The sequence below is a fragment of the Miscanthus floridulus genome, chromosome 11 (assembly GCF_019320115.1).
Source record: "Miscanthus floridulus cultivar M001 chromosome 11, ASM1932011v1, whole genome shotgun sequence".
In the NCBI taxonomy this organism is placed as follows: domain Eukaryota; kingdom Viridiplantae; phylum Streptophyta; class Magnoliopsida; order Poales; family Poaceae; genus Miscanthus; species Miscanthus floridulus.
In genome coordinates this window covers 50,414,125-50,425,963 of record NC_089590.1, presented here as the reverse complement: position 1 = coordinate 50,425,963, position 11,839 = coordinate 50,414,125, and the positions used below count along the sequence as shown (strand labels likewise).

The 11,839-nt window shown below is 45.2% G+C and overlaps 2 protein-coding genes across 2 annotated transcripts; one reads left to right on the top strand and one right to left on the bottom strand.

Moving 5' to 3' along the window:
- The first annotated feature begins 542 nt into the window (after positions 1-542).
- Positions 543-3,971, top strand: LOC136490691 (probable plastid-lipid-associated protein 2, chloroplastic). The gene is made up of 3 exons (XM_066486895.1): positions 543-1,081; positions 2,241-2,439; positions 3,424-3,971. The coding sequence occupies exons 1-3, from the start codon at positions 630-632 to the stop codon at positions 3,733-3,735; spliced, it is 963 nt and encodes a 320-aa protein (XP_066342992.1). The 5' UTR covers positions 543-629; the 3' UTR covers positions 3,736-3,971.
- A 1,230-nt stretch (positions 3,972-5,201) lies between these two features.
- Positions 5,202-9,667, bottom strand: LOC136490690 (sugar transport protein MST1-like). The gene is made up of 4 exons (XM_066486894.1): positions 9,326-9,667; positions 8,375-8,697; positions 6,051-6,683; positions 5,202-5,945 (listed from the first exon to the last, which is right to left on the bottom strand). Exons 1-4 carry the CDS (start codon positions 9,459-9,461, stop codon positions 5,505-5,507), a joined length of 1,533 nt encoding a protein of 510 aa, XP_066342991.1. The 5' UTR covers positions 9,462-9,667; the 3' UTR covers positions 5,202-5,504.
- Positions 9,668-11,839: the final 2,172 nt, after the last annotated feature.

The following is an 11,839-nucleotide window of genomic DNA, read 5'->3' as shown; positions in this document are numbered from 1 at the left end:
TCCGGCCATGCACCAAACGCCCGCGAAACTTCGGCACAGAAACTATGGCATATTGTGGCAAACTGCGGACGCGATCCAAACGCGCCCTAATCTCCAACGTTCGTGAGTGTTGCAAATGCTGCCGGCCCCATTTCTCCCTTTCGTGTACAGAGATAAATATCTACTCTATTTTCATCCAATTTTATTCTGGTGTAGTATTTCAAGGTCCACGTTTTTCATGGCCCATTGAGTCGACGAAAAGAGCAACCAACTGCTCTCTCTCGCACGCTCACGAGTCTACGAAGAGGAGTGTAAGAGTAAGACTCCAACAAATACATTTTATCATCTACTCCCTTAGCTCAAATTTAATTAAATTTTGGTAAATAATTTTAGTATTTATGTCTCTAATTAGATTTATAATAAAAATTATATTATGTAATTAATTTAATATTATTTATTTCGTATCATAAATATTAATAATTTTTTATTAATTTTTAAATTATTTGATTTCGAAAAATAAGAACTCTATATATTTTTTTGTGGATGAATGGAGTACCACCCTACCACGCTTCACCATTTCCAGAAACAAAACAGGAAGCCGGACAAAGCTACGGAAGGAGAAAGCTTGCACAGAATCAGAACCCAGCACCATGGCGGGATCCGCGTTGCTCAACGCTCTCGTCCTCCGCGCGCCATCCCCGTCACTCTCGTCCTCGTCTAAGCGCCGCAGCGCCGGCGCCTTCGCGTTCCCGAACCCACCGCGCTTCCCATCCCTGCGTTCTGCGCGCCGCGTCGTCCTTGCGCGGGCGGCGGCGGCGCCGGGCGCGGGCGGTGACCCCGAGCCCGAGGACGAGTGGGGGCCGGAGCCTGAGGGCGGGTCCGCTGCTACGGGGACCGCGGTGGCGGAGGCGCCGGAGGCGAGAGAGGTCACGGAGCTCAAGGCGCAGCTGAAGGACGCGTTGTACGGCACGGAGCGGGGCCTGCGGGCGTCCAGCGAGTCGCGGGCCAAGGTGTTGGAGCTCATCACGCAGCTCGAGACGCGCAACCCCACGCCGGCGCCGACCGAGGCGCTTACGCTCCTCAACGGCAAGTGGATCCTCGCGTAAGAAACCGTCCCCCTTTTGATCTCCGCCGCCCCCCCCCCCCCCCCCCCCCCCCCCCCCCCCCCTCAACAGCTGGAGTAGTACTGTTGTTGTCTCTCGTGGTCGGTGAAATTCATCTGATTGTGTCCTGAACTTATAGGACAAGAGGGCACTAATTTTATTGGAAATTTCACCGTAACTGGGGAATTTGTTGTCCACGTCCTTTCTGCCTTCACTTCTGAGTTTGGTACAGTGATTGATACTAGTAGAAAACTTGCACAATTTGGTATTTTGTGTTGTCAGCAAAGTTTCTACAAATTTGTGTTTGCTTTAAATTGGTGAAATTAATTCTCATGCCTTTTGAATGCTTATTACAAGTGGGCGCTAAAATCTGCTACTCTGCGAACTGCTTGATCGATACTGAAAACTGCATAGTTTGAGTGGGACAATTATTGTTCGAGTTTCTTTTTGGATTTTACCTCTCAGATTGGTATTGGCTGATGAAAATTTGTTAAGAATCTTCTACGAACTGATTCTTTCCTTTTTTTCCCGAATAATTTCAGCATCACATGGTCTACTGAGAAATTGTTCGTCTTTGATTTTTGATAAAACACTTTAGATTCAGAAATCGCTTGATCCTACTCTTGTTAAACTAAGAGCGTCGGATTCCTTTCAAGGTTCACAATAGAGCCCAAAGATGCTACAAAATTGTGTGGCCCAACAATAGATTTCACTTCTGTGGTTAATTAGGCTTATTCACCTGGTAAATATTTTGATCTTACAGAGCACACATACCTAATTGACTTTCAAGTATACAGAATGCGGTTTCAGTTTTGTTCTGCAGATGCACAAACCTACATGACAAACAATGTCAGTTGGGTGTTGCTATCACTTTGTTGAGAATGTACCAATTATGATTTTTGGACTGGAAGGAAAAAAAAAAGGAATTATATCAATTTTTATTTTCCACTTCACTGCTTTGATCACTGCACATGCAGTCAACATTGTGACTTAACAGAATTCTGGCTTCTGAAACTGACCATCTAGAATATCGCACAAGTCCATTGAAGTGGAACTCTTCTTAACTTACACTGCTGCTCTGCTGCTGCCTTAAGAATTTTAGGAGTCTGGTTCAAAAAAAAAAGAATGTTAGGAGTCTGATTGATTATGTGATTTCAGGTACACATCATTTTCCCAACTGTTCCCACTGTTGGGGTTTGGTAATCTGCCTGAGCTTGTGAAGGTGGTGGAAATATCACAGACCATTGATTCTGAGAACTTCACAGTGCAAAACTGTATCAAGTTTTCAGGACCTCTGGCTACGACCTCGGTTGCCACCAATGCAAAATTTGAAATTAGAAGCCCCAAGCGCGTGCAGGTGAGATTCTGTAATCTAAGTATCCGTTTTTCATCTATGACTGAAAGCAGTTTACCATGACTATTTCAGAGACTCACATGCATTGATATTCTTGAATCTTAACTCCAGGATGATTCACAAATTGCTCCCTCCGTTTATTAATGTTTGTCCTGTATAAGCTGAATTGAATCTGGTGCCTTTTCGATATACAACAAAGATTCACCCAATTTTGTAATGATTTTACTTCTTGTGGTCACAAATATAAGTCTCTGTAGGTTTCTCCTAAATTAAGTATCTTTTGCCTTTGACTATCAATATCAAAGATTCTTTATGAACTAACATAATAAGATCAGCCTTACTAGTTCATTATGGACTATATTTTCATACGTATAATCCTTTCCATCAAAGACTTTATATTTATAAAGATATTGTTAGTCAAAGTGTCATATTAAAGATTGTGCTGATGTCCTAATGCTTTATTTTTGGTCGGAGGAAGTACATGGCTTTTGTGTCTCCTAGGTATGAATACTGTGACGTAGGCCAAAATGTTCATTGAAGTTAAGAAAACAGATAAATTGAATACTTGAAGTCAGAGTTCAATTGAATACTTGAATCTCATAGAGTGTTAGACTTTTTCGTGCAAGATTGGATACTTGAATTTCATAGAGTTGAATGTTTCCTTGCTGTAGTGTAGCTATATTGCATGAAGGAACTAGAGCCAGAGCTAGCTAGACCTCCACTAAATGGGGCCTCAGTTGATCTTGTGGTTGTACGGGGTTGTTGCTTTCAACCTACCAGGCAGGTCTGTTCCCAAGCAGAGATCTAAGGCGATTTAAGATCCAACGCCTGGGAGTGCTCACAACACCAAACAACTCCGCCGTGGAAACAAACAAATAGAGCAATGCATGCCTTCATAAGCCCACTTGCCATACTTGAGCATAGAGCTTCTGAGTGAACTCTGCTATAAATGGTTCTGACTGAGCACATGATTCTGAATCCTTGCAGATAAAATTTGATGAAGGCATTGTTGGTACACCACAGTTGACCGACTCCATTGTGCTACCAGAGAAGTTTGAATTGTTTGGACAGAACATCGACCTGAGTCCACTGAAAGGCATATTTACTTCTATTGAAAATGCAGCATCCTCGGTTGCAAAGACCATATCTGATCAGCCTCCACTGAAAATACCGATCAGGACAAACAACGCCGAATCGTGGTTGCTTACGACCTACCTTGACGAAGAGCTCAGGATCTCCAGAGGCGATGGCAGCAGCATCTTTGTGCTGTTCAAGGAGGGAAGTACTCTTCTAAACTGAGATCCAAATCCCTAGTATATGATCGTTGAAGATGAACATTGAAGTAGTTATACTGCTTATGTTTTTCTTTTCTTTTTTTGGGTGCCGTGTTGTCTCGTGAATACAATTCGTGTCATCAGAGTATATCATGACTAGGACTGGTTTATAGGTTTAATCCCCAAGTTATATAAACTCTGTATATATCACCCAAGACGCTCCATGCAAGCAATCCAATATCATCCAATTCTATTCTCCTACATGGTAGCGGTCTAAATTCAGAACTGAAGTTTCCGCTTCTACACGTGCCCTCAGGAAGATTGCCATGAGGGTCTCTAGTTGGGGCAGCATTTTTTTTTTGAGCTTGTGTTGCTGATCACACTGATCCACCACTTGAGAGTGTTTTCTTGATCACTGATTGGGGGTTTCTCTCTTGCCAGCCCCTATCTAGCGCTTGTGTCGCTGATCTTATTGATGGGCTGTCTTAGAGAGGCTTATATTGATCGTTGATTGGGGTTTTCAGTCCTGCTATTTGATTAATTGGTGTTTCTTTTGAATTTTCTGATTTAAGATCGGTTTGCTTGGTTCACCGCATGTTTGTCATTCTTGTGTGCTTCTATTCTACTCCAACCTTTATGTTCGACTGCAATCGGCATCCTCACCACCTGATGATTACCTATACCATGGGTACCTCCATCGCCCCAAGAGTATGGCTGCGACTACAACCGAGTCTGGAATCAGGCGTAGTTGGCTTTCTGGTGAACCAAGGCGAAGTGACGGGAACAGGTCCTGTTCACACATCAGGTGAAGATAACTGCCAATTTGGACCGAGAGTGATACACAAATCCTACTTTAGATCACAAAATTCGAACCCTACAACCCGAGCGTCATGATTTCTTTGGTTATTAATCAGGGGTGGATCTATCAACATTTAGTTAATCCTCTATATATTAGGTTCCTGTTCAGTCATAATTCCCAATAAAACATCATATCACAGTAGCTTTTTTTCATGCTGATCCTAGTGCCTAATCTGGCTAGATTCACCCCTGTTATTAATTGTGTCACAATCCGTACAATGCACAGCCCAACGAACCAAAAGACATGTCATAGCAGTCTGGCAGATTATTCTAGACATAGACTTGTTTCGACGATTGCAACTTCAATGGAATTCTGATGTGAGACCAGCGCCATTAGAAAGGTTATCTTCTTAACTTTCCGTGCATAGGTAAAACATCGAAAACAGAGTTCATATGCGTTATGGGCGATGTTTTTAGCGTGAAAGACCGTATTTTATAATCATCTTCAATGTTCCTAAGCATGATAATATCATTAGGTAGCAATTTATTTTTATAACTATGAGAAGTTGCTTGCCTCCGTTCCAAACGGTACATGACACTAACAGAGGAACTTGGTTTCCTTGAAATTAATGTGAAAAATCTTGTATTCCAAATGGAACCTAAAGTTTCCATGAGAAAGCTACTGTAGTATCATGGTCGAAAAGGTACTTTCATAATCACAATTCACAAATCACAACGACGAGTATATAAATACACGTTGGCATGCCAAATGGTCATGCCACACCACAGACACAAAAATCTTACAAGTTCACATTCCACACAGGTGCTTCCTTTCTTTTCTTTTCCTTTTCCTCATGTGCCTATCACCTTATGTCCTGTTCGCTTGGCTGATAAGCCATGGTTGAAAGTATTGTTGGCTGATTTGTTGTGAGAGAATAATATTGTTCGTTGGCTGAAAAAGTATGGCTTATAAGCAAGCGAACACGGCGTTAGCCCTTAGGTCAGTGCCACGTCGCTCTTTCCGTCGTGGACGAACCTCTTCCAGTACCAGTGTTTCACCCAAACGGTGCCCATGGACTCGAGAGGGATGCCCTTGGTCTCCGGCAGGAACAGCGCAATGAAGACGGTCATGACGGCGACCCAGCCGGCGTAGTAGGCGAAGGTGGCGTACTTGAAGCGGCAGAGCATGGCGAGGAACGACTGCGTCTGCACGAAGGTGAGGCAGAGGCCGATGGAGACGTTCATGGCCTGCCCCGCCGACCGGATGTCCACCGGGAATATTTCGCTCGGGATCACCCACCCCAGCGGCCCCCATGACCACCCGAACCCGGCGGTGTGCAGGCAGGTGAACACCAGCACCGCCACACCGTATGGATGCGCCATTGCCGCCTCGCCGCCCTTGCCGATTTTCGCCCCCATGATCCAAGCAATCGCAACCTTCGTCGTCGTTCGAGAACCCAAGAGTTAGTTAGTTAGATACGAAAACGCAAGAAACAACACACATTGATGATCCTCCAGTCATCCACGTAAAACATCACATACCTGGCAGATGACCATCTGTATGCCGCCGACCATGAAGAGCACCTTCCGCCCGTAGCGGTCGATGACGAGGGTGGAGAGCACGAGTGACCCCAGGTTGACCGCGCCGAGTATGACGGCGCCCATCAGCGCGGCGTTGCTGCCGAAGCCGATGGTCCGGAACACGAGCGGCGCGAAGAAAGCGAGCACGATGACGCCCGTGAGCTGGAAGAACGTGGGCACGGCGACGGCGAGGACCAGGTGCGGGCGGTACTCGCGCCTGGTGGCCATCCGGCGGAACGCGCCGTCCTCGCTCTGGCGCGCGGCCTCCACGGCCTTGTCGATGTCCCTGAGCTCGGCGTCCACGTCGGCGTCGGCGCCGCGCACCCGGAGCAGCGCCGCCCGGGCCTGGTCGTTCCGGCCGCGCATGACGAGGCTGCTGGGCGTGTCGGTGAGGAAGAGCGCGCCGACGAAGATGACGACGGCCGGCGCGCCCGCCAGCCCCAGCGAGACGCGCCACCCCCAGGAGACGTGCGCCGTGGCGTAGTTGACGAGGTTGGCGATGAGCACCCCGAGCGCCAGGAAGAACTGGTAGCCCGCCGTGAGGGAGCCCCGCCACCGCGACGGGGCCATCTCGGCCAGGAACAGAGGCGCGGCCTGCAGTGTGGTTTGGCCAATTTAAAGTTTTGTTAAACAGGCTCTGATGGGCTTTTGAATACTCGCTATTAAAGGACATCGATCCACACTTGGGCCGTTTCGTGTCCTCTTAATTTTTTTTTTGTGAGATATCGTGTCCTCTTAATTATGAGGCCTCTTCAGATTACGGGCTGGAGAGCTGGAACGAACCGCGCCTGCCTGCGCGGTGACTGCTACCGAGCCCAAAAGAAAAAAGAAGTTATTTCTTTTTACCATTTTTGCCCCTTCGATTATGACTCATTGACTTTGCTAAAAAAAAAAAAGATTATGACTCATTGACATATCGACATGCCCGACCATCTGAGCCAGCCAATGACACGAGTGCTGACAAGCTGACTTTTGAACTGGCAACATGCCAACATCCCATTGTTTGGCGTTGGCGATCTCGTGGTCGAGCAGCAAGCCACCGAGGCGGAGACCCGGCTCCAGGTCGCGTACCACGATGGGGATTGAAAACGGCGTACGGACCCAATAGTCCAAGCAAGCTACTGTCGTTCATCTCCAGTCACTGAATCTCGCGGCTGTCACACTCACAGCTGATCAGCCGCACCTTCCATGGCACCAACCGTCTCTGCGCGTGTTTAGTTGGTGCCCAACTTCCAAAAAGTTGCTACAGTACCTGTCACATTGAATGTTTGTGGCCCGTGCATGGAGCATTAAATGTAGACGAAAAGAAAAACTAATTGCACAGTTTGGTGGGAAATTACGAGACGAACGTTTTGAGCCTAATTAGTCCATGTTTGAACACTATTTGTCAAATAAAAACGAACATGCTACAGCCCTAAAATCCAAATTCACCCAACTAAACAAGGGCTCTATCCGATCCCACTACGACAGACTAATCAACTACCTGCCGTATCGATCATGTTGTCATCCACTCTAGTACTATTTTTTTTCCTCGAAAAATGAAAATTTTCATCCACTCTCTACTCGAGTACCGACGTACCGGATAGGACAGTTCTTGCTTTGGAGTTTGGACTAACAAAGTCAACAAAGCCGTGTTCAGTTCCAAAAAGAGTTTCAAAAAAGTGCTACAGTACCCGTTACATCGAATCTTGCGATACGTGCATGGAGCATTAAATGTAGACGAAAAAAAGCTAATTGCACAGTTTGGTTGGAAATCGCGAGACGAACGTTTTGAGCCTAATTAGTCCATGATTGAACACTATTTGACAAATAAAAACGAAAGTGCTATAGTGCCCAAATTCCAACTTTCCCTCCAACTAAACGCAGCCAAAGATACCTTGTTCCCACGGATCCCACGTGCCCGCGCCATCAATCGCGACTATCCAATATAAAGCTAGAATTACGGGTTTTTTAGCTAGAATTACGGGTTTTTTTTTTGGACGGAGGGAGTAAGCAACAATGCTCGAAAAATATCTCGGTGATATTTAATTCTATGATCTGTTTATTTAGTACGAAATCTGTCCATGACCTCACTGTCCGGGAACTAATTAGTTGTTTAGTACGTAGTACTCCGTAATAGCTATGTATATAAGTGAAAAAGTCTACCGCGAGGTCCAATGACTCGGGTGAAAAACGGCCAAGTCAAGTCCGTGTCATCAGCCGGAGACTTTGGACGGTTCGCTCTCTGGCGCACATGTGCGTGACGCATTGCCGGATGGTGCGGGAGGCGGACTACTGGAACTGACCTGGTTGGTGAAGCCGACGCCGAAGCCGAGCAGCATGCGTCCGACGATGAGCATGGCGATGTTGACGGCGCCACCGGTGACGGCGCCGCCGGCGAAGAAGAGGGCGCCGCCCATGAGCATGACGGCCTGCCGGCCCATGGCCCTGGTCACGCGGCTGGCTACGAGCGACGAGAACAGCCCGGCCACGTACAGCGACGACGTGAAGGCCGTCAGCGTCTGGCTATCGTAGAGGCAGTACTCGTTCCCCTTGGCCGACTCCGCCATCCGCTCCAGGACGCGCGGGAAGAAGCGCCGCAGGAACGGCTCCATCTCGGAGACGCCGCCTTGCATTGATGATCGAATCAACAGGGTCAGCTATAGTAGTCATCACCGTGTTTCAGCACAGGAACAGACGAACAGGCTAGGCGTCCTGAGACGTTCAGAGTTCAGAGCAAGCTACCAACTACAGAATTTGTTGTTTTGAATGTAGGATTTTCTGCTGAGTTAACTCAACAGCTGTCCGGGAACTAAGGCCTGTTGTTTCTACGGACGTTCCTAAAATTCATGTCACATCGAATGTTTAGACACATGCATAGAGTGTTAAATATAGACTAATTACGAAACTAATTACACAACTTACGACTAATTTACGAGACAAATCTTTTAAGCCTAATTAGTCTATGATTTGACAACGTGGTGGTACAGTAAACATGTGCTAATGACAGATTAATTAGGCTTAAAAAATCGTCTCGTAAATTAGCCTCTATCTATGTAATTAGTTTTATAATTAATCTATATTTAATGCTCTTTATTAGCATCTAAATATTTGATGTGACATGAATTTTAGGAGCGACTAAAAAAACCAAACATCCATAATACGAGCAGGCAAGCAAAGTTGGAGCATGCATCGTTGTGCATGAGATGGAGCTACTAAAGCACTGAGCACAAGAAGCGGCAGCAGCACGCACGCACCTGAGATGCCGATGTCGTAGCCGAAGATGAGGCCGCCCGAGGCAGCCACGAGGCAGGTCATGAACACCGAGAGCGTCAGGCCTCCGCCGTAGTCCGCGGCAGGGCCATCGCTCGGAACAATGACACCTCCGGCCATCTCTCTTGCCTATTCGTCCCCTGCCGCGAGAGAACAGAGAACCCTGTCCAATTCCTCTTCGCTTTGCTTCGGAGATGAAAGAGGCATATAGATATAGGGCTTCTCCTCAGCTTTAAACTGCTATCATATATAGAGCACAAATTGAAGAAGTCCAACTAGTAATATCGAAACGGCGAGACCACGTTTATTGGTGCGGGCAATATGTTGACACTGACTGGCATGGCGATAACTCAAATCATGCCATGTGCAAGAGCGCAAGTCAGCACTGAAGATATTATCTCTATGACTCTATCTCTATATATAATCACTACTCTCTGCATGCCTTATCTTATCCCTATCTCTATCTCTCTGCTTCTACTATTGCTTCTATACTATGGTATTGGCGTAACGATTTTTTTCTCTTTTGGAACAAGATCATAGAAAACTTTTTCACCTTAGGCCTTGTTTGATGCCAATGTATCAACATCAATCCATATGTGTTGGGGTGGACTGATGTGTAATTTACTTTTAAATTTCACATCAATCCACTCCAACACACATGATTTGAGGTGAATTATCAAAAACCCCATAGTCTGCGGCAGGGCCATTGCTCGCTCCTCTCCTCCCCTGCCGAGAACCCTGTCCAATTCCTCTTCGCCTTGGCATTAAACTATCGTGTACATCACAAACTGAAGAAGGCCTATACTAGTTAAATATCCGAATGGCGAGAGGACGTTTCCACTTGTAGCTAATATAGTTAGTTGACTAATACTCCGTATTTCACAACTAATATTAGCTAGATATTGTTTTTATCCAATAAGTAAAAGGCTGGGCACTTATGTTTTTGTCTATAACACCCTTTCCTCTTTTAGAGGCTATTAGAAAGGCATATGCACAGAGGTAGATGGTAGACAAAACTATCTTGAGTTGGTGAATCCAAATGAGATAATTGCTACTTTTGCCCAGCTAACGGTATCTAGGTCTATTTGAATTCACCTCGGCTATTTTTTAATAGCTACTCCATCCGTTCTAAATTATAAGTTATTCCAATTTTCTTAGAGAGTCAACGAATATTAAGCTTGACCAAAATTACAGAAAGAAATACTAAAATTTATGACACCGAATAGGTACACTATAAAAATATAATTAATGAACAATATAATGATATTTATTTGGTACCATAAATATTATTATTTTATTGTATAAATTTGGTCAAATTAAAGATGCTTTGACTCTCCAAGAATATTGAAATGACTTATAGTTTGGGACGGAGGGAATAACTGTTGACACCATTTTTTGCACATATCAAAATGATCAGAGTGGGCTAATCGGCAGGAGGAAAGTTACTGTATACGCTGACAGCCGATGAAAATCAGCTTGTAAAGATGGTTGCCGATGAATGGTGGTGATCGATGGAAAGGTTGATTTAGACTCGGGCGTTGCCGATAAGGTTGGAGATGTTATTGTCGATGCCGATGAAGGAAGGCTTGAAGACTACTGTCGATGAAACAGGAAGTATGCCGATGGAAAGGAGGTCGGTGAGATTTTCATCGTAATTGAGGCGGACAGGGAAATAGATAGGAGTTGATTTTCTTTTCTATATTTGTTAGAGTATGATTCATGTAAGAGTCACGTGTTTCCTTAGATATGGACTTGGTGTCCTAGTTGTATTTGGTTATATCTCTTTAGATCAGGGTATAAATATAGATTGAGGGGTAATGTAATAAATAATCAATCAATATCAAAACCAATTTTTACTCCTATTTGCATCTACTTACTTTTCGGCGACTTCGTCAATTTGCATATTTTTCCTTTTTACGAGTTCTCATTGATTCGGCGAGTTGCATAGCTTCAGTGCGACCTTCGGCGATTCTCGAGTTCCGTGTAAATACCTCTTGGCCGTGACTTCTGGGCGTATCGCTGTTGTCAGGACCAAAGTGCTCGTATCTTCATCCTTGTCGATTAACAGGTCAAATCAACTGGCACGCTTTGGATATCGATTCGGGTATTAGCCCTTTGTGTTTGCAGATCCACTTTTGCATCAACACATCTTTTGGCACGCTCGATGGGACCAATCAATCCGATCAATATGTTCAATTCCGAGATCGATTCAGGGAACATTATCGCGGTATCAGAAGAAGATCTTAAGGAAGAGCAGAGGCAGGCTATGGAAAAGGCTGTAGAAGAATACAAGCAGCTTTGTCTGAAATCGTTTAGCCTGAACAAGAGTGGACAAGTCATCCAGAAGCAAGATTTGTCGTTGCCTCGGCAGGTTATCTTTGACTCCAATCCTGGTAAACTTCAAGAGATGGTTAATTCTGCAGTAAATCATGCTTTGATTAATCATTCCAATGTGCTGTCCAATACTGTTCATAATGCTGTGGTTCGAACTCTCAAAG

Coding starts and splice junctions, on each gene's coding strand:
- LOC136490691 (XM_066486895.1), top strand. CDS start 630: ATGGCGGGATCCGCGTTGCTCAACGCTCTCGTCCTCCGCGCGCCATCC. Junction 1,082..2,240: donor AACGGCAAGTGGATCCTCGC/GTAAGAAACCGT, acceptor ATGTGATTTCAG/GTACACATCATTTTCCCAAC. Junction 2,440..3,423: donor GAAGCCCCAAGCGCGTGCAG/GTGAGATTCTGT, acceptor GAATCCTTGCAG/ATAAAATTTGATGAAGGCAT.
- LOC136490690 (XM_066486894.1), bottom strand. CDS start 9,461: ATGGCCGGAGGTGTCATTGTTCCGAGCGATGGCCCTGCCGCGGACTAC. Junction 6,684..8,374: donor GCGTCGGCTTCACCAACCAG/GTCAGTTCCAGT, acceptor ACCACACTGCAG/GCCGCGCCTCTGTTCCTGGC. Junction 5,946..6,050: donor TACAGATGGTCATCTGCCAG/GTATGTGATGTT, acceptor ACGACGACGAAG/GTTGCGATTGCTTGGATCAT.